Consider the following 25,047-nt stretch of genomic DNA (forward strand, 5'->3'; position numbering starts at 1 on the left):
CAGGAGTTATTGACTCAGGAAACTCCAATCTGTGAATATGTGCCAACTTCCTGCTCCTTCAGTTCTCCCCAGCGCTGGAAAGCTGATCCTATATTAACACGACCCGCCCCTTTCTGCTCATTGGCTACACGTTTGTTTTGTTTTTTGTTTTGATTTTTAGTTTGTGGTCCCGACTCAGTTTTCTCAAAGCATTTCTCAAACATCGGAGAATCTACCTGTTCGGCAATTTCATCGGTCTAATGAAAGCTTCATGCTGCCAAAAAACTGAGCACGTCACAGACCGTGTTTTTTTGAAAAAAATAAATAAATAAATGAAAGCTGGAAAAATATTTAATATTTTAGCCATATATTAGCCGCGTCATTGTTTAAGCCGCAAGGTTCAAAGGAAAAAAGGAAAAAAGTTGCGGCTTATAGTCCGGAAAATACGGTAATAAAATATTAAATACCAACTATGTCAAAACAGCTGAAGGTGCAGTGGTAGCATAGTAGCTAAAAATCACTTAGGACCTGCTTTGTACAGGGTTCTGAGTCATATATTCTGTCTTTAAAGAACAAAGCAAATTCAAATCCCTACCACAAACAACAAACACACATATTTTTTAGAAAAACAAGTAATGCAATATCATTCATTCATTCATTTTCTACCGCTTATCCGAACTACCTCAGGTCACGGGGAACCTGTGCCTATCTCAGGCGTCATCAGGCATCAAGGCAGGATACACCCTGGACGGAGTGCCAACCCATCACAGGGCACACACACACACTCATTCACTCACGCACTCACACACTACGGACAATTTTCCAGAGATGACAATCAACCTACCATCCATGTCTTTGGACCGGGGGAGGAAACCGGAGTACCCGGAGGAAACCCCCGAGGCACGGGGAGAACATGCAAACTCCACACACACAAGGTGGAGGCAGGAATCAAACCCCCAACCCTGGAGGTGTGAGGCGAACGTGCTAACCACTAAGTCACCGTGCCCCCCCTAATGCAATATCAGATTAGCTTTAATTATTACACCTGTCCATCGGCAGAGTTGTCTCTTCCTTGTAATCTACTTCAATCCCATCCTATTTAGTGCAAAACATGTACGCATCGTGAGGTCTAGCCAACCTCTGGGTCGAGGAAATTCTCAAGTCTTTTATTCCATGATGACTATTCCTGTGTTTTGAACCTTGGCATGGAACCTGGGAATTCACCCTTAGTTTCATCATAAGTGCCTTCTTGGGTTTGACAATTGCTAACATGCTGGCATTGAGATTTGGATTATGTTCTGAATTTTATGAATATACGCCATGCCCATGAATACTCAACATTCTCCCAGGACCTGTTCATTAAAAATCAACCGATTTTGTCTGAGGTAGTTAGAGACACTGGGATTTTCAGACTGACTGTGGTAGCTTTATTCACCAAAAGCCAGCACACTGATGCAGCAAGACCTGGGCTAACGAGTAGTAAATGTCAGGTGACATCCAGAAGGGAAGAACGAAGACAACCATCTTCTAACTTTTCTTATTTTTGGCCAAATTGAAGGCAAGATCACATACATCATTGACAATAATCCTAGGGGTATCTTGTAGATCTATGCATTTGGTTCACAACTTTCATTTGATCTGCTCTAATAGAACATATTCTTTATTTTTCACGGTGCAATACTGGTACAATTTTCAAATGTAATTACTCTTACATCTCACAACCAGAAGTAAAGAAATGCAGACTCTGTACATGCCTTACCTATTTCACAGTAGATTTTAAATCATTATAATCTGACAATGGGAAAGGAGCTCTTTATTTGATTATAAGAATCATCCTGACCTCATCACTTGCAAACAGTTCATCATCTCTTCACTCCATTGATACTGTATACTAATTGGCAGTGGTGGCTTAAAATAGTAAAGGCTATGGGTGCGCTAAGCTGCCACTTTTGGTCAGTTGAGCAAGGGGCATTCACTAAATTCCAGGGGTTTCGTTACCACGACGTAAAGTAGGCGTGTTTCTGAAGGTCTTGGAAAAACGCCCTCTTTCAAAAAAAAAAAAAAAAGAGCATACCTACGATGGATTATGAAAGACAAAACAGTCATACAGGTAGATTTTTATACTTTATATCTATTATATTTTATTATCTTACCGTTAAGCTATTTTCGAAAACAAATAAACAACCAAAAAATACGGTTAGGGTTAGGGTTAAATGATCAAATAGGCCACGCCTACCCGATGACGCAATATCTGTTATGCTGTTCTGTAATCCCTGGAAATAAGTGCATCCCTTGAGCAAGGCTTTTATCCCTTTACGCTCCAGGGTTGCTGTACGATGGCTGAACTTGTGCTACGACCCCAGCTTCCTCATAAGCTGGGAAATTTAAAGAAAAGCATTACACAGTGTACACTAGTTAGCTTGCAATACCGTTTGAGCTCCAAATACGCTAGTGATTATGGAGGAAGCGTGACAGTTAAATGTGTTAAAATTTTTGCATGTTATGCGAGGATTAGATTGATTGATCCTATAATTGGAACATTATACTTTCCTTTAATCACAGGTTCTCATTAGAGGACCATCATCTTACTGTATCTGACTTTTGCGATCATAATGTTTGGTTAAAGTCTCTACGTTCCGAGTTAATTTTATTGAAAAACATCTGTCCAAACTTTTTGAAAAGCTGAACAGGTGTCCAGACGCCTGCCTGCTTGCTGTCAGACACCAGAACATTCATCAAAGCCAGTGTTCCTGCAGTACTTTAAGGCTGTCAGGACATTGCAATACTTTTGCCCTTGGACTGATGGGCTGTTCTCCAATGTACGGCGTATCCCTACCTGGAAGCGCTACAGGATTGCGCCATTTAAATGCATGAGCTTCATGTTGGCAGCGCATAAAAAAGATGAAAAGAAGAGCCTCTTTTTTCGCCGCGTTTTCGTCCTGGTTCGGCCCGGGGAGAAAACAGAATGCTAGATTATTTCTATCATTAAAACATCAAGGGATTCTACAGGGGTACTGGCTTCAAAGTAAGCAGACAATTCCGGTAGCGTTAGTGATGCAGGAAGTAAGAGTCAGCGGTTTGATGAGAGCGATGTTCTCCTCATCACAACAGGAACAGTGGGTACTAATGGTGCAATCCAGAGGAAACGGTTAAACCTGGCAAGACCGGTGGTAGCCGCATCAGTCCAGAGTTCACTTTGATATGTTTTCCAAGCTCTGGTTGTACTTTTTTACCCCTCCATCATTTTTGATCTCTCTTTACTTCTATCAATGGCACCAGGGCCAAAAGGTTCCACCTGTTTTGGGATAACTGCTAAAGGTCAAGGCAGTTTGGGCTTTACCTTTACTTTGCATTTGGCCACAAAGACACCCAGACGCTTCTTCTCCTGCATAGATCTTCATGCTTTCCTGCTAAATACCAGCACATTGTGCTTTGGGGATAAAGACAGAAGCCATAAATATTTAATAACCCACTGTGTGGCTTCATGAAAGGAGTTCACCAGTCTGAGAGAGTGAGATCGAGGCAGGAAGGGAGGGAGTGAGCAAGCAAGTAAGAGACAGTAATTGCATGTTGCAATGCTTCAGAAACCGGTAATGAGACAAAGCCATTGAGTGTGTCCATCCCACTGAGGTTACTGCAACATTACTCACAGACCTCTCACATGCATGCTTTGTGCATTTCATTTTTTTTTTAAGAATATTAGATATAAACATTAGACAGAAACCTTGACCGATACCCACAGGCACAGCGATGCAAAGGATACTCTGAGATGCATACGTAATATTATGTATAATGAAATGAAATTGAACCAGTCAAAGGTACAATTGTCTCTGTGGATCAGACACAAAACAATGAGGCAGAATTTTGAACATGTGCAATCACTTACTTGGTGGTACCTTGAGATGTCAAAACACCCCACAATCCATCATGAATGGGTTGCAATTTGTACAGAAAAGGTTGAATGATTCAGGCAGTAAAAGCACCTTATTAATATTGGCTTCACGTCTAATCCTGCTCCTGTGCAATCATGGGAAGGAGGGTGGGCTGAAATGTACTAGATCACATGTAATTACAAGAACATTTCCTTTGCCTTCTTGCCGTAGTCAGGAAACCTCATTTTCATGTGAGTGCTAGCAGAAACTGTAAATTTGATGGTTGTTTAATGGCACCATTACATCCTTCTGTATGCTCACAAGACCAGCAGGTTCTATCCAATTATATCCAAGATTCTGACTGGCCAGGAAGTGATTTATTTTGTAGAAGACTAGCTTTTTATAATGCATTATTATTTCTATTGTAATAACTTGTACAGTCACGTATATGCTTCATGCTACACTTGCAGCATTATCCTGCCTTATACAAGAAGAACAGATTCACAATTCACTGATTAATAATAATAATAATAATAAGTACTATTTTTATTATTATTACAACATTTGGCTATCACTCCATGTGAGTTGACTTATTTTAATCTTGGTCATGTGATTGCATTCACCAATTTCCTCACATTACTGCCTCTCGGTTTCATTGGATATTCCCAGTCATGAATCAGGCATTTCTTGCAAACTTTTTTTTTTTTTTTTTTTTAAGATAGATGTGCAATTTGCAACACCCTGAAAGATCTGTCTCTATGACACTTGTGGTCTCCTGTGATTAATCCAAACTCTCAGAAACCACTCAGATTTGATTGGTCTCCCTGCTCACGGCTCGCAATTTTAGATGGTTTTGTGAGCACGATAATTTGCACTGTGAAGAGAGGAAATGCTTCACTTGGATTCAGAAGACAGTTATTCTTCAAAATACTTATTAAAAAAAAAATGCAATACAATATACAACAAATGGGTCACAGAGGTCATAATCGGCATATTAATGATCTATCTCTATTCTGTGCGCTCCTAATTACTCTGGGATAAAAAATGATCTTTGTGCACCATGTATGCAATAATGGAGATAATGGAGATCCAGAGAAGAGAAATGGAGCATGAATTACAACTAAGGGAAAGTGTATAATGAAATACATATTCTAAGGCTGCAGACTGCAGAAAGCATATGGCAATTGGCTCAGCAAATCCCATTACTGTAATCTTCAATGATTTGACCATAATACAAATCCATGTTCGGTCTCTTGGAAGAGAGGACCAAATTCTACCATGCTACATAAACACCATTGCTGAGATAAGATTTTTATGGATGGTACTGATGAACATGGTCATAATGACAGGTCAGGTGTTTCAAATTCTGTGGTTAGGGCTGGAAGTGTTATAAGGATAAACGTACCTGGTGGCGTTATGGAACTGGGAACAGAAGATCTAGGTATATAGAACTAATACCCCTTTTCCACCAAAAAGAACCGGGTGCTGGTTCAGAGCTAGCACTAGTGCTGGTTCAAAGTTGGTTCTACTGGCGAACCGGTTTGCCTTTCCATCGGCTAGAGAGCCATCACACAGAGCCGAGTCTGACGTCACTGTATACGTGTCATACATACACAGCAACGTTAGCGCAGCAGCGGCAAACACAAACACATCAACAATGGCGGATGTCGGTTTACTGTTAATGGTCATGGCTTTGTGAACCTACATTAGCATCCAAACGCGGCGAATCCAACGTGTACGTGCAGCTCCATGTAGTTTGTATAAATGGAGTTTGTAATCGAGAAAGTACATAACATTATTTTATCATTAACACAGAAAAAAGTTAGCCTTAGCATGTAGCTACCTACTATCATGTGTGCTGATAACTGATCATACTGCTACTAAACTATACTATTAAACATTAGTATACTTAAGGTACATTATCAAAGGCGCTCAAAGGCGCTAACAGTAGCCCCGCCCCCAGCTCCGCCCACAGCCCCTGACACAAGCGATTCTTAAGTCTAGACCAGCAATGTTTTGGTGCTACTTAAGAACCACTTTTCCGGGTTCAGAGCCGGTGTTTTGGCTGTCGAAAAAGAAAGAACTGGTTCTAAATTAGGCTCCGAACCTGCACTCAAACTGCCTCGGTGGAAAAGGGGCATAAGAGGCCAAAACCGGTTCTAGCACGACAATGCCCTGTCCACAAAGCATGAATCAGGCATGGTTGGAGTGGAAAAACTTGAGTGTCCTGCACAGTTATGGACTCTGACTCAACCTCAATGAACACCTTAGAGATGAACTGGAACCTCAACTACACCCCAGTCCTCCTCGTCATCCATACATCAGTGCCTGATCTCACTAATTCTCTTGTGGATGAATGAACCCAAATCCTCACAACTACACTCCAGCATCTAGTGAACAGCTTTCCCAGTTGAGCAATGGAGTAATAAATCTGGAGTAGTATGTTCAACAAGGACAAGTATGATTTGTTCTGTATCTACATACCTTTGGATATACATCAAATCTTTTAGTTTCAGGTATATATGAGTGATCTGATACACAGCACTCAGTACATAGAAAAAGGCCTTCTTTCATTTTCTAGACAAAGAAAAGCTTTACCAAAACCAGTAAAGCGAATGGCCTGATATAACTTTGATGAAGGGCTTTAACTACATTCCTTCAAGGATTTCTTCCATGTTCTCAGAAGGAAACAAGAAGTTAATGTATTATTTTAGAGGTGCAGTGTTACAGCAGATTAATGGTACAGTCAAAGGGTTTATTACAAGGAAGAGCAAATGCCTTACACAAGACCTCATGATATTCAGAGTTACAGCTGGGAATTTATGTGAGTTGTTCAGTGGGTTAGTTAGGGTACTCAATAACAAGCTAACAAGGGATGTCACCTTGCTGTTCCCTTGCAATAGTGTCAATGCAGATGGAGATAATTTCTTACTAGCAATGACCACATTGTTTACTAGCAATGCTGCCCAGTGTTTGAACATAAATTGGCATCTTCAGTAATGGTAGAAAGTGCACTAAATTGAGATGTATTATGTAAAGTGTGTGTCCATGAGGTATCACGTCTGGAATCAAGGACATTGCTTGGCAATAGATTTGATCACAACTACCAGAGCAGTGAGCAGAGTTTTTTTAAAATTATCAGTCGATAACTTCCACAATAAATAATACAATGAACATTCTATTCCAAAACTTTGCTTTTAAATTCATCTCTAGCATTGGGCTGGTCGCTGAGGACATGACTGCAAGAAGTAGGCAGGCTCTGAGGAAACTGAGCAGTAGAATATAAGCTGGTCCATTCACACGATTTCAATCTGATAATAATAACATTTCTGTTCCTTTATAACTTGTATTCCAGCAAAGTTTAAAAAAATTATATACATATCTTAAACTCCAGGCATGACCTCACCATAAAAGTTTATTAGCAGATAAATGCTAAATCTTAATACGCTCTTTAACTGCTGAGCTAACAATTTCGACCTAACAAAATAATTTAAACTGTTATGCAACCATACTTAAGTTTCAAGCGCTATAGGGGTCCGCAACCTTAACCTTGCATGTCTCAACCAATGCTTTTCGTTAATTTGCATATTAATTATTTTTAACTGATGCTTCACCATCCTGCACGATGAAGCTAGTCACACCCTCAGATTAGATCTGATTACGCCAACACAGGAAGAATACACACATTGCCATAAGGCAGAACAGTGGGTGAGCTAGACACCCTCCAGCTTGGTAGGCAGTGACTTTGAGGAGTAGAAGAAAACACATTGAGCTGTTCTCGATGGCTAAAAAGTAATCCTGTGGAGAACCCATAGAGTGCTGGCAAAAATCCGTAACTTCGGCCTTTGGAAAAATAGATCGGAGGTCTTCCTTGCTGAGATCTCAGTGATTCATGCATTAAGACAACCACTGTCTTGAAAAACTCAGAGCCCAAACAAGCTGAGTTCTGTGCTGAAATGGTTCTCTGGGGACCAGAAATCACACACTTCTATTACTTTGTTGCATCCTCGGTTGGGTCCCTTCTAGAGCGGAAGGGCTTGCCACTGTATCAAGAACTTTGGCACAATTATTTCAAACTAATGCTGTTTCAGAATTTAGTGATGTGATGTCTGCCAAACAAACTGTACTGTATGTGGTCTAAAATCCCCACTGAAATAAGTAAAAACCCCACTTTTATTCAATTTCTCAGATCAATCGCATAGCACCAGAATAACACTGAACTCACTATAAGTTTGTCGCCAAGACGAATAGCACTCCCAACACTCTTTGTTTTGTCAGGCGCACTTTTTTTTTTATGTACCTCGCCATACATTAATTTATTTTATGCTGAGTAACCAGGGAAATTTGCAAGTGAAACAGAATTGCTTTTAATTGCATAAGGAGTTATAGTTTTGAGTAACAAAACAGTACACCATACAAGACAAAAGGGATAATGAACACATTCCTGCTTAGGAAATGAGATTGGTCACTTTTCAGCCTCCCTAGAGGTAGCAGGCATAAATCTCTTTAGCGCTTTGCCAAAAACATTTCAACCTGCCCAGGCACCCAAGAACAAACACAATGAATAGCAAGGGCAAATGCACTAAAAGTCTTTTGTAGCGACTGCAAATACCAACCTGGGGTTATAAAAATTTGGTATATGCTAACGTTTTATTAAACAAAAAAATATTTGAATGGCATAAATAAAATATATTATTTGTTAATAGCCTTAATAATCAAGCAATTACCAAAAAAAGGAAGCTTTCATATAGTTGTAATTAATCCAGCATTTCTTCTTTTGTGGCCCAAATTCTATGCATGACCCTTATTTACTTCACAATGATGATAAAACATAAATCAACCGCAAAATATGTCAAAAACTGGGTCTAATCAATGTGAAATGAATGGAAACCTAAAAGCAAAAAAGCACAGCAAGCTGAGAGCACTTAAAAACAATACAAATGAATGGTTAAAGCATTAGCGCCGACTATGGATTTAAGGACTGCACAAATTGTTCTTATAGATTCTTTCTGCTGCTTAGTATTATCACCATCAGTAAGAGAGACAGTCTATTAGCGGTTTGTTAAAGGGTAGATGTGTGAGAGAGCAGACCTCAGCTTACTGCACATAAGTCAAAATGGAGTTTAAAGCTCCGTTTGGATTAGATTTGATTCACGTGGATAAGCGGGTTAATGGAAATGCAGATTGTCTCCATACCTCGAGACAAACATGGAAATTCAAGATGAGATGCATACAGTATTACGTCTAATGCTCATTATATAGAACATTAAATACACTGTCATATATATAAAAAATTACTGACAACAGATTTGGATGGAAATAAAGAATCAAAGAAATTCCCTGGTACCAATAATTTTACCCTACCTTACTTAACTGGTATTAAGCCAGGACTTGCAATGTTTGCATTCAGATTGTAGTGATATGCTGATTGTTTTCTTATTCAAGCATTCAAGTGTACTTATCCTATCAACACTACACGTTAATACTGATAAACCTGTTGAGGTTGAGGTTGAGGTTAAAGGACATAGTGGCTAATAAGCTCAATTAGTTTTGCCTTCCAGCACTAGTATAATTATAGTGTAAAATAATGAAATGAGTAGATGCTGGACAAATTTCCCATTTAATTCCATATCTATCAACTTTGATAACGTGTATTTGGATATACTGTACTGTACTGCCACATCACTACTCTGTCATCAGATCACACAATCAACCAGCCATGACCCTACTCATAAACTTTGCCAGTCATCCCTATCCATCTAAAACACATATTTAAATCTCTTTCTGGTTGACAGGCTGGAAGACAGAGTCCTTGATGACTCTAAGGCATGTCCTTGCCTGAGGTGGTAGGTTTTGAGGTATTAAGACCACAGTAGTGCAATGACAAGTGCCACTGTGCTGTCAGCTAACTGACAGGTTGTCAATCACGCAAATCCCTAGCTTGTGATCTAAGCTCACCTTGTACAATAAGGTAAACCTGGGAGGTCTTGGACTGCTGCTTGGTCTGAATCGAGCAGGTATAGGGCCCTTCGTCGTATACATCCACTTTCTGAATGCGCAGACTGTACTCAAGCTGACCCTTTGTCACCAGGTCCACACGGGGGTCCAGGGACCACTTGTCCTCACTGGCAAAGATGATGTTGGAGCGGTTAAGCCAGGCCACTTTGGACACCTTGTCATCGACATAACACCTAGGGGAAGAGAGAGAGAGAGAGAGAGAGAGAGAGAGAGAGAGAGAGAGAGAGATTGGCATGAGATTTTTCCGTAACGAATTACAAATCAACAATAACAAGAATTGCAAACGATATAATAAACAAGTGCTAATATCTTGCTAACTTTTTTTTAAAAACATTATTTTCAAAAAGGCTGCAAGAAGGATGGAATCCACACATATTGCATGATATTCTTAAAGATACACCACCATTTTGAGTATCGAAACAGTTTACAAACTTTTATACTATCCTTCAGATGATGTGCAATTGATGATCCTTGACAAGGAGGTGAGATTAGATATTAAATAATATAAAGTTGCTGTACATGACACAGATGTCAGGTATAAGACAAACTGACATGAGGCAGACAAGCAAGTGCCTAATAACATGACATATTTTCTACTCCTCTGTATCGATTTTTACAGAAAGTGCTGCTGCAAAGATCACCCTGACAGGAAAAGAGAAAGAAACAGGCAGAGAAAGTGGGAAAGTGTTCACAATATATCAGAGAGAGCAACTTTTGCTCTAAAATTTAGATGATCTTTGCAGTAGGACACTGATTACTACTCGCTGCTTGAAGGTAGAAATCCAATTGAATGAACCTGAGCATCATCATGTTTGTGGCCATAACGGTTTAGCCCCATACCTGATGCTGAAATGCTTTGATGTTGATGTTTTAGAAAAGTCTGACCATCTTTCTCAACCTCTCTCTTTACCCTCCATCGCTCTGACTGCCTTTCCCTCCATCTCTTTACTGCTGACTAACGAGCGCTTTTCACCAGGGCTTGTCTGCACGATCGACATTAGCTCTAAACAACAGCTAGCCAATCTTTCTCTCTCTGTCTGACAGCTAACTTGGTGCAGTGACGGATGTGTGCACCGGACGCCCGAGGCTTTGCCTGGGGGAAGGAGAGAGCGAGACAGAAGGAGAGACAGATAGAGCAGAGAGATAGACATAGGTAGCAAGAGAAGATAGAGAAGACAGTCACAGAGAAAGACAGATAGAAAGATGGAGAGATAGACTTGTGAGATAAGGAGGAAAATAGAAATTTCACTAATGAGCAGAAGAAGAAGAAGTGTGGACTGAGAGAAGGGGCCAGTAAGAAGTAAACATCTCATGGGTTTAAGCCCCAGAGGGGTTGCCCACCCATGTCTTTAATGTAGTTGCTTTATTGACTGAGAAATCATAGCCTTTCAGAGTCCAGCTAAGAACCTGCCTGATTCAAGCAAAACTCCACACCCGTAATCACAAACCGTACCAAACCCAGCCAGTACCACCCCACTGTGCCAGGTGCCTGCTGAAATCCTGTCTGCCCACCCAACAATCAGCTCATTATCATACAAACTAAGATACAACCCCTTCTGACAATCTGCGTACTGTGTGCAGCACAATTGCCAGCCTCTTCTCCAATCCCAAACAACTTCAATCCTGCCCTTCTCCAAACCCAGCAGTTACCACACCAAAACGTTTATGTCCTGCTCCAAAATATTGATTGCCCACCCACCTCTCCAAGCACAGCCACGAACACTCCAATCTGCCCATTCCTTTCTCCAAACCTGTTTACCCACCCATGCAAACCAAGTGAAAGTGCAGGCCATGGGGAAGTTTTGATTTCTTTCTTTCTTAATAATAATAAGAAAATAAAAAAATTTACAAAAACAAAACCCATCACAGGGGCAAAAAGGTGCTTCTTTCCATCCATCACTTTAAATGCACCCACTACCATGCAGGTTTGCCCAATGCTCCAATTGCCCATAGACCATCACTACCAGCCACTACCACCCAAATAACCTTCTCAGTATATGGTTCTATGTGCTCTAAAACACCTGATTAAATTAAGAAGAGGCATGTTAATGAGTTGGGGGGCATGGTGGCTTAGTGGTTAGCACGTTCGCCTCACATCTCCAGGGTTGGGGGTTCGATTCCCGCCTCCACCTTGTGTGTGTGGAGTTTGCATGTTCTCCCCGTGCCTCGGGGGTTTCCTCCGGGTACTCCGGTTTCCTCCCCCGGTCCAAAGACATGCATGGTAGGTTGATTGGCATCTCTGGAAAATTGTCTGTAGTGTGTGATTGTGTGAGTGAATGAGAGTGTGTGTGTGTGCCCTGCGATGGGTTGGCACTCCGTCCAGAGTGTATCCTGCCTTGATGCCCGATGACACCTGAGATAGGCACAGGCTCCCCGTGACCCGAGGTAGTTCGGATAAGCGGTAGAAAATGAATGAATGAATGAATGTTAATGAGATTATGAACTGAAACACAACCCCCTTTCTCCCAGAACCTGTCAAAAGGGTGCAGATTTTAAGGTCAGAAGCAACAACTCTGCTCTGTCAATGTCAACAGAAATATCTGGCTGGTCACTAAAAGAGAAAAAGGGATGCAATGGCTTTCCTCTTACTGCTTGGCACAGTTGCTGTGCTGGCTCCAAATAAGGGAATATCTCAGATAAGGATGCTTCTCCCAGGGCTGTGCTTTGAGAGATGAGCTGTACTCTCCTCAAAAAGAAAAAAAAAACTTGTGGAACATGAGCACAGGGATTCCACTACTGTTAACTCTAATCAGCTACACACAAAGCCCAACGGGTTGAGTTCATGCAACTGTGAAGTACCTTAGCACAGTGCACTACAAACTGCAGACTGAAATGCATCGCTGGACTTTTCCTCGCTCGAATTTTCAGTATAGACTAACGTTAATATTACCGGTGGTATAAAACTACAATTTACTAGACTCGAGCAAGAAAAAGAGGAAACATAATGCCGTGACTAAATATAGAAGATTCCTGCTAAGGTTCATGTTAGTACATCAAGAAATTCATTCATTCATTCATCTTCTACCTCTTATCCGAACTACCTCGGGTCACGGGGAGCCTGTGCCTATCTCAGGCGTCATCGGGCATCAAGGCAGGATACACCCTGGATGGAGTGCCAACCCATCGCAGGGCACACACACACACACACACACACTCATTCATTCACTCACGCAATCGCACACTAGGGACAATTTTCCAGAGATGCCAATCAACCTACCATGCATGTCTTTGGACCGGGGGAGGAAACCAGAGTATCTGGAGGAAACCCCCAAGGCACGGGGAGAACATGCAAACTCCACACACACAAGGTGGAGGCGGGAATCGAACCCCGACCCTGGAGGTGTGAGGCGAACGTGCTAACCACCAAGCCACCGTGCCCCTATCATGAAATTCAAATCAAATCAAATATGTATCTCAGAACAATAAAGATCTTTATTATGGGGGGAAAAAAAGAAAAAAGAGATTTGCCTGGATAATCATCTTGCTGGAAGCACTGTAAACCAAACCCAACATGACACCTTTCCTGCTGCTGCTCTTCTCCTGTGGGAAATGTTCGTTTTTTTAAAAAAAAAAAAAAAAAGACATTCCATTCCAGACATTAATAGTCCTAAGTCACGGGCCAGAGACACTTAGTGAATTAGCACTACAGACTGAAGGGAAGGTGACTGCTGGAGACAGAAGGACAGATTATTAGAAGGACAGACATGATAGGGAAGTCGTGGCCTAATGGTTAAAGAGATTGACTCCTAACCCTAAGGTTGTGGGTTCGAGTCTCGGGCCGGCAATACCACGACTGAGGTGCCCTTGAGCAAGGCACCGAATCCCCCCCAACTGCTCCCCGGGCGCCGCAGCATAAATGGCTGCCCACTGCTCCGGGTGTGTGTTCACAGTGTGTGTCTGTTCACTGCTGTGTGTGTGTGCACTTTGGATGGGTTAAATGCAGAGAAGGAATTCTGAGTATGGGTCACTGTACACCGCATCAACATTCAGGGAAATCATAATTATGATCATAATCCTGTTGTTGTCAAGTTGGCATTGGGAAGACTGTTTGGTCTCCAGTGAAAAATGTGTTAAAAAATAAAAGTTAGACCATAAACAGTTCTAACAAACATTAATACTCCACCGAATATGGCGGATACAGTACATCATACGATAGTTTTGCTGCTTCTTGAAAAAGGTGTAAGAGTTAAGATTCGTGTCTTAGACTCGTCTCAGGTGAATAAATCTCTGTACAGCACTGAACAGTCTGAATACCGACGTGTGCCGTTTCGGTATTAAATCCTCACAACATGCATATTACTCAGCGCTCAGTTAATATTTCACTCAATGCTGCATGCCGGGTGAGATATAGCTTTGTTTGTTGAACCTCTCGACTGCTGCTTCTAAGATTGAGTGGCAGATGTGTGAACTCTGGAACAGCTTGACTGTGATTTTTTTTTTGCATTGATGTTTTACCATCAGAGACCAGAGTCCTACTTTGCAGTTATTCTGAAACCTCTTTGCCATCGCTCAGCCAACAGGGAGTCGAGAGAGAGAGAGAGAGAGAGAGAGAGAGAGAGAGGGGAAGGAAGGGAGCGAGGGAGCGAGTGGGGGAGGAAGAAACAAATTGCAGTATAAGGAGAAAGAAGAGGATAGTTCTCTCACCTCCTCTGTGCTTCATCTTGCTCCCTCAGCACTTCTCTGTGATCAGAGAGCCCACTCACACTCTTCATATCAACTATACATCACACACTCCTTCCTCTCTGATATACACACACGCTCACACTTTGCGCATCGGATTGCTGAAAAGATCCCCTATACATCACACTCACACACACACACCCACAACCTTGATAACACACGTTCTCTGCTACACAAGACTCATACACCATGTAAAGCAAACAACCTTTTACACTCGAGAGATGAGACTCGAGAGGCTTTTACATATTCGTGCAAATTCATATGAGAAGTTGAAAGAAATTTAGACTCCAACTTCCAGGCATGTATACGGCTGCAAAGTGTCAGGACGGCTAGCTGGAGATCAAAGACGTGACGACTGCGATGGCGTTGATGTTGGCGATCGTATATATATATAAAAGTGGAAGGTTTCGAGACTAAGAATAACTGATGCATTATGCACTTTATCAAGCAGACAACAATCTAGCGAAAGATTCTGTCCTTATTGTCGGAAGTCAAATTGCATCGTGGAGACAAGTCTAGAACTTCCTTACAAAACAAATGTAGGATGGATGTTAAAGATTAATACGCAAGTGGACTTTCCTTCTTACTCTTAAAGCAATTCGCAGCGGTTTGCATTCAAACGGGGGAAAAAACCCCAGTTTACAGAGTTGTAGTTTTTGGAAAATTTTCTCAGGACTTTTACTTGTTTGTTTTTGCATTTAATATTTGTACCATTTGTACCCCCATGTGGGGGGGGAGTCATGGCCTAATGGTTAGAGAGTTTTACTCCTAACCCTAAGGTTGTGGGTTCGAGTCTCGAGCCCGCAATACCGCGACTGAGGTGCCCTTGAGCAAGGCATCGACCCCATAAATGGCTGCCCACTGCTCCGGGTGTGTGTTCACGGTGTGTGTGTGTGTTCACTGCTGTGTGTGTGCACTTTGGATGGGTTAAATGCAGAGCACAAATTCTGAGTATGGGTCACCGTACTGAGCCGTACGTCACGTCACGTCACGTCATTCAATCTCACTGGATTTCACTGGATTCTATAAATGAACTCATAAGAGAAGCTACAAAAACCCAGGCCCTCATCCTGACCTTAACCATAGCTATTTTTTTACTTCAAGAATTGCTGCCCTCACTATCTCTCCGGACTCTGTCAGTCTCTTGCCCTAAAAACAAAATGCCAGGACATAAATTTTACAAGGCTCTTCCGCTGGTGCTAAATTATTCAGTGAAAAATGATTATGTAATCGTGCGCATGCAGGGACAGCCGACCGATTTTCGTTGGTCTCGAACCCGGCCGACAACGGTGCCTCTTATTAAACTGCGTTCCAGCAGGAGTCTTGGGGAAGGCCTATTGTTTATTTAACCTTAATGCATTTTTCAGCAGCCATTTGTTTTGCTGATCCAACACTCTGAGGTGCAGGACGGCCCAAACTTTCCTGCTGACTGCCAGAAACAAGGGAAGAATTTGTTTCATTTCCGTGTACGTGTCCGTTTTTACTCTGAAGGATGTGTGAAAGATTAGAAAGCCTTTGTTTTCCTGTCCTCTTGACAGAGACTTTTGGACATCTCTTTGAACAGTTTTGCGGATTTCCGAAGAAGAGAAAGCAAAAGTTTTCGCTATATTAAACCGGTTTGACGTGTCATATGAAAAACGTACTCACTTATTTATTTTGCCTTAATAACATTTTCCAGAGCTTCTCTCTCTCTCACACACACACACACACACACAAAAAAAACAATGAAAATATTCTGAGACGGCAATAAAACGAGAATTCCCTCAAAGCCTGTTTTGTCTATGCTATGGTTTCATTGGTTTTGATGCTTATGACACAATAAACTGTAATATTTTCAACCCCTGAGATATAAACAGATGCAATGCAGAGTCTGGATATAGATTGATGACTTCCAGAGAAGCATTACACAAACAAAAAATGTTATTTATTTATTATTTAAAAAAAAAAAAATATCAGCATTCAAGTACGTTAAACTCAATTTGCGTCTACGGTACACGCGAGCGCTGTAATTGTAGCTACAATTTGTAAAATATTACTTTAAACGAAATCCCTGCATCAGAACACACTCTTCTACTCTACTCCATCCCAGGAAATTAATGCAGCTAGCAAACACACGTCATCTCAAATTGTCTCTCTAACGAGCCGAGGTGCGTCGGCTCGGCTGCACGTGCGAGATTCTCATGTCCGCTACTTAACTTTAAAAACAATTACTTGCTGCTGCTGTGTTTGGAAATGTTTGATTTGGTCTTTATTCAACATTTACAGCATTTAGCAGACGCCCTTATCCAGAGAGGCTTAAATTTTTTTATCTCATTTTTATACCTCTAAGAAATTGAGGGTTAAGGGCCTTGCTCAGGGGCCCAGCAGTGGCAGCTTGATGGACGTAGGAATCGAACTCACAACCTTCCGATCGGTAGCCCAACACCTTACACACTAGGCTACCACATCCCATATTCAAGAATTTGTTCTTATTCTGAAAAATTTTACGTCATCATCTGTGCAGTGATTTGGAAATGACCTAGTTTTGGAAGTTGAACATCAGTCTTGTTCATTACCACCTGTTTTAATAAGCAGAAATAAGAAGAAAGGACATTGGGAATACAAAAAAGCTTAATTAAAATAAAAATGTGTGTAACAATGAACAGGTGACTTCTAGCAGAGCAAGAAGAATCATTAGTTGCGTCCCAAATCGCATAATTACACACTATTCTGTGCCACTGTGTTGTGCGTTCATGCTTAAATTTCCAATCATTATGTCTACTTTTGTTTAGCATAAAGACACTAGTTACTCATACCATTTGAGATATACTGTAACCCTTTAAAAATTCATACACTTAGACTGTTGAGTACATAGTGCGTAGCATGTAGGACGCCATTTGGGACGCAGATCATCACGGTAATATACCGCCGTTAACTCTTGACCACTAGACAACAGCAACTCACTCGTCCGACTGGATCACATAATGCGGCCCGACCTTTAATCACATGCATTCCTTCTTCAGCAGTGTGCTTTTAATAGCTTTAATAGAACGTTGAGCTTTTAATAGATGAAACCCAGTACGTGGCAGATATCTAATTACCAAAGTTTGTTCTTAATGATCGAGATAGGCGAATCTGAAACCTCATCATGGAGGAGCTTCAGCATGCATAAGGTGGATAATTATAACAATATGACTTGATAAGCCAAGATATTAACAACTTAGAATCTAAAATATGTAAAGCTTGTTGTATCTAGTCTTCAGCTAAGAATTTTAACCACACAGGTGTATTATGAGCCATGATACCCGAAATCCTATTTGTTTCGTCTGGCATTTTGTGAACTAGCTTTTCTCTTAGGTAAAGATGTAGATGTAGGGGGTTCATGGGCACAGAGAGCAAGTGGCTTGGGTTGCTTGATGGTGGATTGGCGGATCCCCCTGCATGTGTTATTCTCTGGGTCTCCAATTGTTAGGGGTGTGGGGGGCACGGTGGCTTAGTGGTTAGCAAGTTGGCCTCACACCTCCAGGGTTGGGGGTTCGATTCCCGCTTCCGCCTTGTGTCTGTGGAGTTTGCATGTTCTCCCTGTGCCTCGGGGGTTTCCTCCGGGTACTCCGGTTTCCTCCCCCGGTCGAAAGCATGGTAGGTTGATTGGCATCTCTGGAAAATTGTCCGTAGTGTGTGATTGCGTGAGTGAATGAGAGTGTGTGTGAGTGCCCTGTGATGGGTTGGCACTCCGTCCAGGGTGTATACTGCCTTGATGCCCGATGACGCCTGAGATAGGCACAGGCTCCCCGTGACCCGAGGTAGTTCGGATAAGCGGTAGAAAATTGATGAATGAATGAATGTATGTTAGGGGTGTAAGAGCACACCTAATAATCTTTCTGTCATGTATCTCTGTCACGGTATCCTGACACTTTTTTCCTGCTGTAGCTACACCTACACTCTGCAGCCTGATTCATCCTGATGCCTTAAATAGGCAATAGCTGTGTTCCAAATGATTACACGCTTCACTCTTTCACTGCACTTTGTTCTAGACCGTCTAGTGTACGTGTATGTTAGAATGGTAGGAGTGTCTCAGGAACACTTATGGAAGAACCTGGAACTAGTTGTTACCCAGTTGATGGCAAAATACAAGAATGTCTTATTTGCGACACCTCTAAAGTTTGTGTGATGATGCAACCAGCATTGTATGGTTAATCATACTTTCTCATCACATATGAATGCTCAGGTGCTGCAGGTAGTGCAAGGAAAAATGCATGACAATCCAAACAACCAATCAGAATCCAGAATACAAAAATAACCACTTCTGGTTAAAGAGATTTAATGGGAGTTCATATGACATCACAATCCAGTTAGGTTTTATGAATCAGACCATTTCTGGTGCTCCATTTGCTCCTGTTGGCTGTCAATCAATTGAGCAGTTGAGCCACGCCCATTAGAACAGCTCCCAGTTAGTTCAGTTGGTGCTTCAGATTTGATATGTTTTAAATACCAACCTTGTGGCCTTAATTGAGTTACACTCACAGAGAAACAAGAGAAAGATCTTTCATTAGCAATTGCATAAGAAATGCTTGTTAGTTTTGTCTTGTATTGCTAATAAACCTTCCAGAAGCCCACCATTTGTTGAGCCTTCAAAAGCGTTGTGTGTGTGATGGATTGGAGTGTTCATCTTGCAGACAGATCACTAATGTGACCCTAATGAGCACGTCCATGCATTTGAAAATGCTACACACACTGCGTTCAGCTAGCATAATGACGACTCCTGCTTTGGCGGATTAGCGGATAATGGTGTTTGTTAAAGCCCTCGTTTGAGTGTATGTGCGTGCGTGTGTGTGTGTGTGTGTGTGTGTGTGTGTGTGTGTGTATGTGCATGAGGGGCAACTGGTGTCTGCCAACTAATGAGGATTGTCTCTTCAAGCTGATTTTTTAAAAAAGCTTTGAGGAGAGGGGAAAAAAAAATGCATTTAAAATCTAGTGAAGCTCTCAAACATGCACTAGCATTTTGTGTCATGTGTAGTTTGACATTTGTGGGCGTGGCCTTTCCACATTTCTAAACACAAATTAAACGATCGGTATAGAAATGTGTTACATGCTCAGCTTCATTCTCAGCTTAAATTAGCAAAACATGCTAACTGAACTAGCTATGTATGCTAACGAGAGGCACCGACGAGCTCCGCTACGTCTTTCTGAGCATTCTTTTTCTTCGCTTTTAGTTATTTTCTAAACCAATTTCCTTTTTTTTCGGGAAACTGAAATAACGGAGAAACGTACGCACTGAGGTATCTTTCAAATCGGTCGCTTTATTGCATCATCGCTAGTTTGAATTGCTGCTTTTTGTACCTCTGGAATTAATGAGTGCTCATCACTTGCCAGTGTAAAGTAGGGTCAACTGGTTTAACGTTTCAGAGGAGATGTGTGGGGGAACAAATGGTTTCTCGTAGTTTGTGTGTGTGCGCATGTGTGTGTCTGTGTGTTTGTGTGCATGCATATACTCTGGAGGATGGATGAAAGTGGGCAAGTGAGAACTTGAGAAAAAAAGATGGAGGAAGTGTGAGAAAGAAGAGAGAGCAAGATTGTGTCAGTGGGAGGAATTACAGTGTGTGAGTGACAAAGTGTGTGTGTGTGTGTGTGTGTGTGTTGATGTGAGCTTGCAAAAGCAGTAAATGGAGCCGACCAGCTCTTTCAATCACAGTGTGTTTTATACGAGAATTATTGCAGCCAGAGACTCCATTATCCTCTCCTCTCCTGCCATCTCTCTCTCCCTCTCTTTCTATCCTAACGTCTCTTTACGATCTCCACTCGTCTGCTCTCTCCACCCAAAAGTAATTAATGCTCGAAAGCCCATTTACTACACTGAGAGCATATAATTCGCTTTTGAATCCTCCTCCTCCTCATCATCGTTATCGCTCACCCTTTCGTTAGACGAGAGCGAAAAAAGGAGATGAGATTTCTCTCTTTTTTTTTTACAGGCTGGGAGAAATAGCGCTTTAATTACTGATCTGCTACAGTGACTTCTCTCTCTTGCACAAATACCAGGTCTGTCCCTGCTCATGGCTCCTGGAAGAAGAAAGGAAAGAAAGGGGGAGTAAAAATATATATATATATATATATATATATATATATATATATATATATCGTCGCTGTCGGGCGGAAACCTCGTATGTCCAAATTTGGTCAATTTCATATTTTTTCACATATCGATGCTATTGGTCAGTCCCCACGTGGGTCTGTTATTTTTACAAGTTATTAACCAATCTAAAGTCTTGAAAATAGCTTGAGCGCAAATCTCATAACTCCATTGGACACTTCAACTGTCCACCTCTTCCTCACTCCGTGTGAGAGCTTCACGGCATATTTCTCCTCAAGAAGAGTTGAAATTAATCAACACGTCTTCTGAGGTAAATGTCTTCAAAACACTGGGCTCAAAGAAAAAAAATCTTGACCCCCGCTAGTTCTGGTGCTCGTCTGAGGACAGGAATTTAGCGCAAGACAATCCACTGCAACGCGGACTAAACCCTGTGCACTGCAGATAAGGTACAGCGTTTTTTTAATTTCCTGAAAAATAAAGGTTTTGGAGATACAAGGATTCCGCCTGACAGCAACGATATATAAAATAAATGTATAAAATAAAATAAATAAACCCTACGTGGACTTGCATAAATGATTGCATGAACACAGTCAATTAGCTAGAAAAAAGCCTGGAATATTCCACAGGATTTATAGTTTATAATGTGAGTGTGAATGAATGGGATCAGGTCACATACATCTTTACTGCATACAGCCCTAAAACAAGGACCAGACAACCAATCACAGAAGAGAATGTTAAATAAGAAGAGGAAGCTATGACCAAATATGGAACAAAATCTATTTTTATTAAAGGTCACAAAAGAATGATCTGACCAATCAGCAGCTTCATTTAGACTCCAGATATTCTTTCCTACTTCCTGTTCCATTTTTCTTTCTTCCTTCCCTTGTTCTCTCTCTTTGTCCCATTTTCTCTTTCTTTCTTTCTTTCTTTCTTTCTTTCTTTCTTTCTTTCTTTCTTTCTTTCTTTCATTTTCTTTCTTATATTTACTTTTTCTTTCTTTCATTTACTTTTTCTTTCTTTCTTTCTTTCTTTCTTTCTTTCTTTCTTTCTTTCTTTCTTTCTCTCATTTTCTCTCTCTTTTTCTCTAATTTTTTCCTCTTTCTTCCCGTCCCATTTTCCTTCCTTCCTTCCTTCCTTCCTCGCTCGAGTCTCATTTTCTTCTACCTTTCCTCTTTCTTTATCTTTCCTTTCTTAATTCATCCCTCCCTTTCTTTTCCTTTTTCCTTTCTTCTTTTCTTTTCCTTCTTCCCTTCCTTCACTCTCACAACCAAATATCTCTAACTGATCTTTTTACTCATGTGAGAGGTCAATATGATGATTTATTTTTTTATTTCAGTAAAAAAAAAAAAAAAAAAAAAAAAAAATTGAATACGAATTCTAACTAGTAGTTAATGTCATGATTATGAGAATGTTAATAAGAAACTGAACCTGTGTCCAAATCTGGAAAATAGGGAAAAGTTATGAATTGGTGGAACCAATCAGCAGAAAGAGTGCGGGTTAATGGCAACAGGAAGTTTGACCATATAAGGAATTTGTTGGGCTAAAATAAGAACAGACGTATTGCAGGTGGATTGGCATCACTAAATTGTCTATAGTGTGTGTGTGTGTGTGTGTGTGTGTGTGTGTGTGTGTGTGTAAGGGGGGGATGGTAAATACAAACGGATAAAGTATTTGTCTCGTTAATTAATAAAGTAAGAATTGTAGTGATTAGTATTTAGTAATCATTAAGTGTTATTTTAGAAAAGCTATAAAATATTACACAACTTCATGGTAACAGTAAGTCCACTTCATCACACCACCAGGAAGTGATTGTTTCCTATAAGGTCACCACTTAGAAATTCAGAATGCGTCAGTTCTCTATAGGATTCCGACTGCACACCCACTGGTTATTTAATGAGAATGTTCTGGAATCCTAAGGGTGCCACAACCTCATCAGAAAGCTTTGATGACTAAACGAGGCAGTTATGCATTTTTCTGGCTCAGTGAAAGCAATTTAAACTTCATCTTAATTCCTACGTCAAATCCTAATATCGAAGTACGGAAAATTCTCCAACCGGTAGTTGACTTGTTGGAAATCTGTATTAATGACAAGCTTGTAAAAGGGAGTCAGGAGAGTAAAGGAAAGCGCCGCAACACTGCCGGAGATCAAGGCTTCATCTCTTCATCCCCTGTACACTTATCCAGCTGGATGAAGTGGGAATATCAGGTTATACATCAAACACTAAGCGGAGACTCCATCCGACTCAGCGTCCGATATTTCATTCCGCTTGCTTTAGACGCTCACCACAGCGCTGTGGATACTCCCGGGAATTAGCTGCTAATTAAAAAGGCAGATCAAATAGAAGCTAATTAAGTGTAAACTAAATTAAAAAAAAAACCTATCCTGTAATTAATTTACAGTCGGCCACACATGTATACGAGACAGACAATTAGCCCAACATAGAGGGGCATTACTCACGATCCATTCAGCCTGAGGTAAGCTGGAGTTTTATTACAGTCTTCATTCAAATTTCATTCAAGTACAAGAAAGAAATGTCCAAGAATTTCAACAAGTTGATGTCAGTATGAGGTTGATGCAGCCAACCAAATACACTCACCTCCACCCTCTTTCTTTCTTTTCCTCTTCATTTCTTTAATTTTGTCTTCCTCCATTTCATTTTTCCTACCTCCATTTAATTTTTTCTTCCTCTTTTATTTTTCCTTCCTTCCTTGTCCTCTCTCTCACTCTCCCCATCTCTTTCATTTATTCTTCCTCTATTTAATTTTTCTTTCCTTCCTTCCTTCCTTCCTTGTCTTCTCTCTCTCCCCATTTCTTTAATTTACTCTTCCTCTATTTCATTTTTCCTTCCTTCCTTCCTTCCTTCCTTCCTTCCTTCCTTGTCCTCTCTCTCTCCCTCTCTCCCCATTTCTTTCATTTATTCTTCCTCTATTTAATTTTTCTTTCTTTCTTTCCTTCCTTCCTTCCTTCCTTCCTTCCTTCCTTCCTTCCTTCCTTCCTTCCTTCCTTCCTTGTCTTCTCTCTCCCCCCATTTCTTTAATTTACTCTTCCTCTATTTCATTTTTCCTTCCTTCCTTCCTTCCTTCCTTCCTTCCTTCCTTCCTGGTCCTCTCTCTCTCCCTCTCTCCCCATTTCTTTAATTTATTCTTCCTCTATTTAATTTTTTCTGCCTTCCTTCTCTCCTCCCTCTCTCTCTCCCTTTCTGTCTCTCTTTTCCTATTCTTGAACATCTAGGAAACAAATCAGTCACTTACGTTCTAGCAGCTCACACCTTCAACAGGGTCTCTGTTTTCTGCTGTTATAAAAAGCAGCAGCAGAAAGCAGTAAGACTGAGGCTTCAAAAGCTGAATGATTCTCTCTCTCTCTCTCTCTCTCTCTCTCTCTCTCTCTCTCTCTCTCTCTCTCTCTTCTCTCCGAACAAAAGATGTGATGATGGAGGTGAAGGGTTGCTGTGCATTCTCTTTGATCACACATAAAAAGCAGTCGAGAAACAGTGTAATGGTCTGTGTAAAGGTTTTTTCCCCAGCACTGTATAACTTTACCTAATTTTCATTGCCTATTAAAGCCATTATAATGATGAACAACAAATAAACTGCCCAATTCACCACAGGAAATCAGCATAAAAGAAGAGAAGCGGAGAAGCTTCTTCCCGCAGGCCATTCGGAGTTTAAACCAGGAAACACTCAGGATCTGGACCTAGTACTGGACCTCTCACCTCTCACTGTTTTTCTGCACACCTCTTTTGCACTGACACTTTATAGGTGGGGTCTCCGTTGTTTGAGAAATGCTTCAGAAATCTGAGTCGGGACGACAAACTAACCAAAAACAAAACAAACGTGTAGCCAATGAGCAGAAAGGGGCGGGGCTTGTCAATATGGGCAGAAAGAGTGTTCAGTGCGCATGTGTGACATTAGCAGAAATCGGTTTTAACATTGACATGGAGGATAAAAACAAAGAAAGAAAGCGAAGAAAGGCTTACGATAAGGTAAGAAGTAGGACGTGTTAATATAGGATCAGCTTTCCAGCGCTGGAGAGAACTGAAGGAGCAGGAAGTTGGTCACATATTCACAGATTGGAGTTTCCTGAGTCAATAACCCCTGAGCTAAACGCTGTTACTACACAAATAACACCTCTTTTCTATCGTAGTAATGTAGAGACGCAGCTACAACCGTGTTTTGTGTAGTAACAGTGTTTAGCTCAGGAGTTATTGACTCGGGAAACTCCAATCTGTGAATATGTGGCCAACTTTACTTAAGACACCGAGGCGCTTTTTTCCTTCTCGATAGGTGAGTAACGTTGGTTTTGCTTTGTTACACAGAACTAATATATACCTATTAATACAGGGGTGGGACCCATTTGGGTTAGGGGTGTGTTTGTTTTGGTGATTTCAAATGTCAACATTGGCTTTCAAACAACGGAGACCCCACCTTTAA

At 41.1% G+C, this 25,047-nt stretch overlaps 1 protein-coding gene across 2 annotated transcripts in view; it reads right to left on the reverse strand.

The window, feature by feature from the left end:
• The window catches only part of lsamp (limbic system associated membrane protein), a 631,545-nt gene that overhangs the window by 42,806 nt on the left and 563,692 nt on the right, over window positions 1-25,047 (reverse strand). For both annotated transcript variants that reach the window (XM_060887892.1, XM_060887891.1), the window contains one exon: window positions 9,810-10,042. In XM_060887892.1, coding sequence (XP_060743875.1) covers window positions 9,810-10,042 — 233 coding nt within the window. The remainder of the gene's footprint in view (window positions 1-9,809; window positions 10,043-25,047) is intronic.

This window comes from Tachysurus vachellii, chromosome 15 (assembly GCF_030014155.1).
Source record: "Tachysurus vachellii isolate PV-2020 chromosome 15, HZAU_Pvac_v1, whole genome shotgun sequence".
NCBI lineage: Eukaryota > Metazoa > Chordata > Actinopteri > Siluriformes > Bagridae > Tachysurus > Tachysurus vachellii.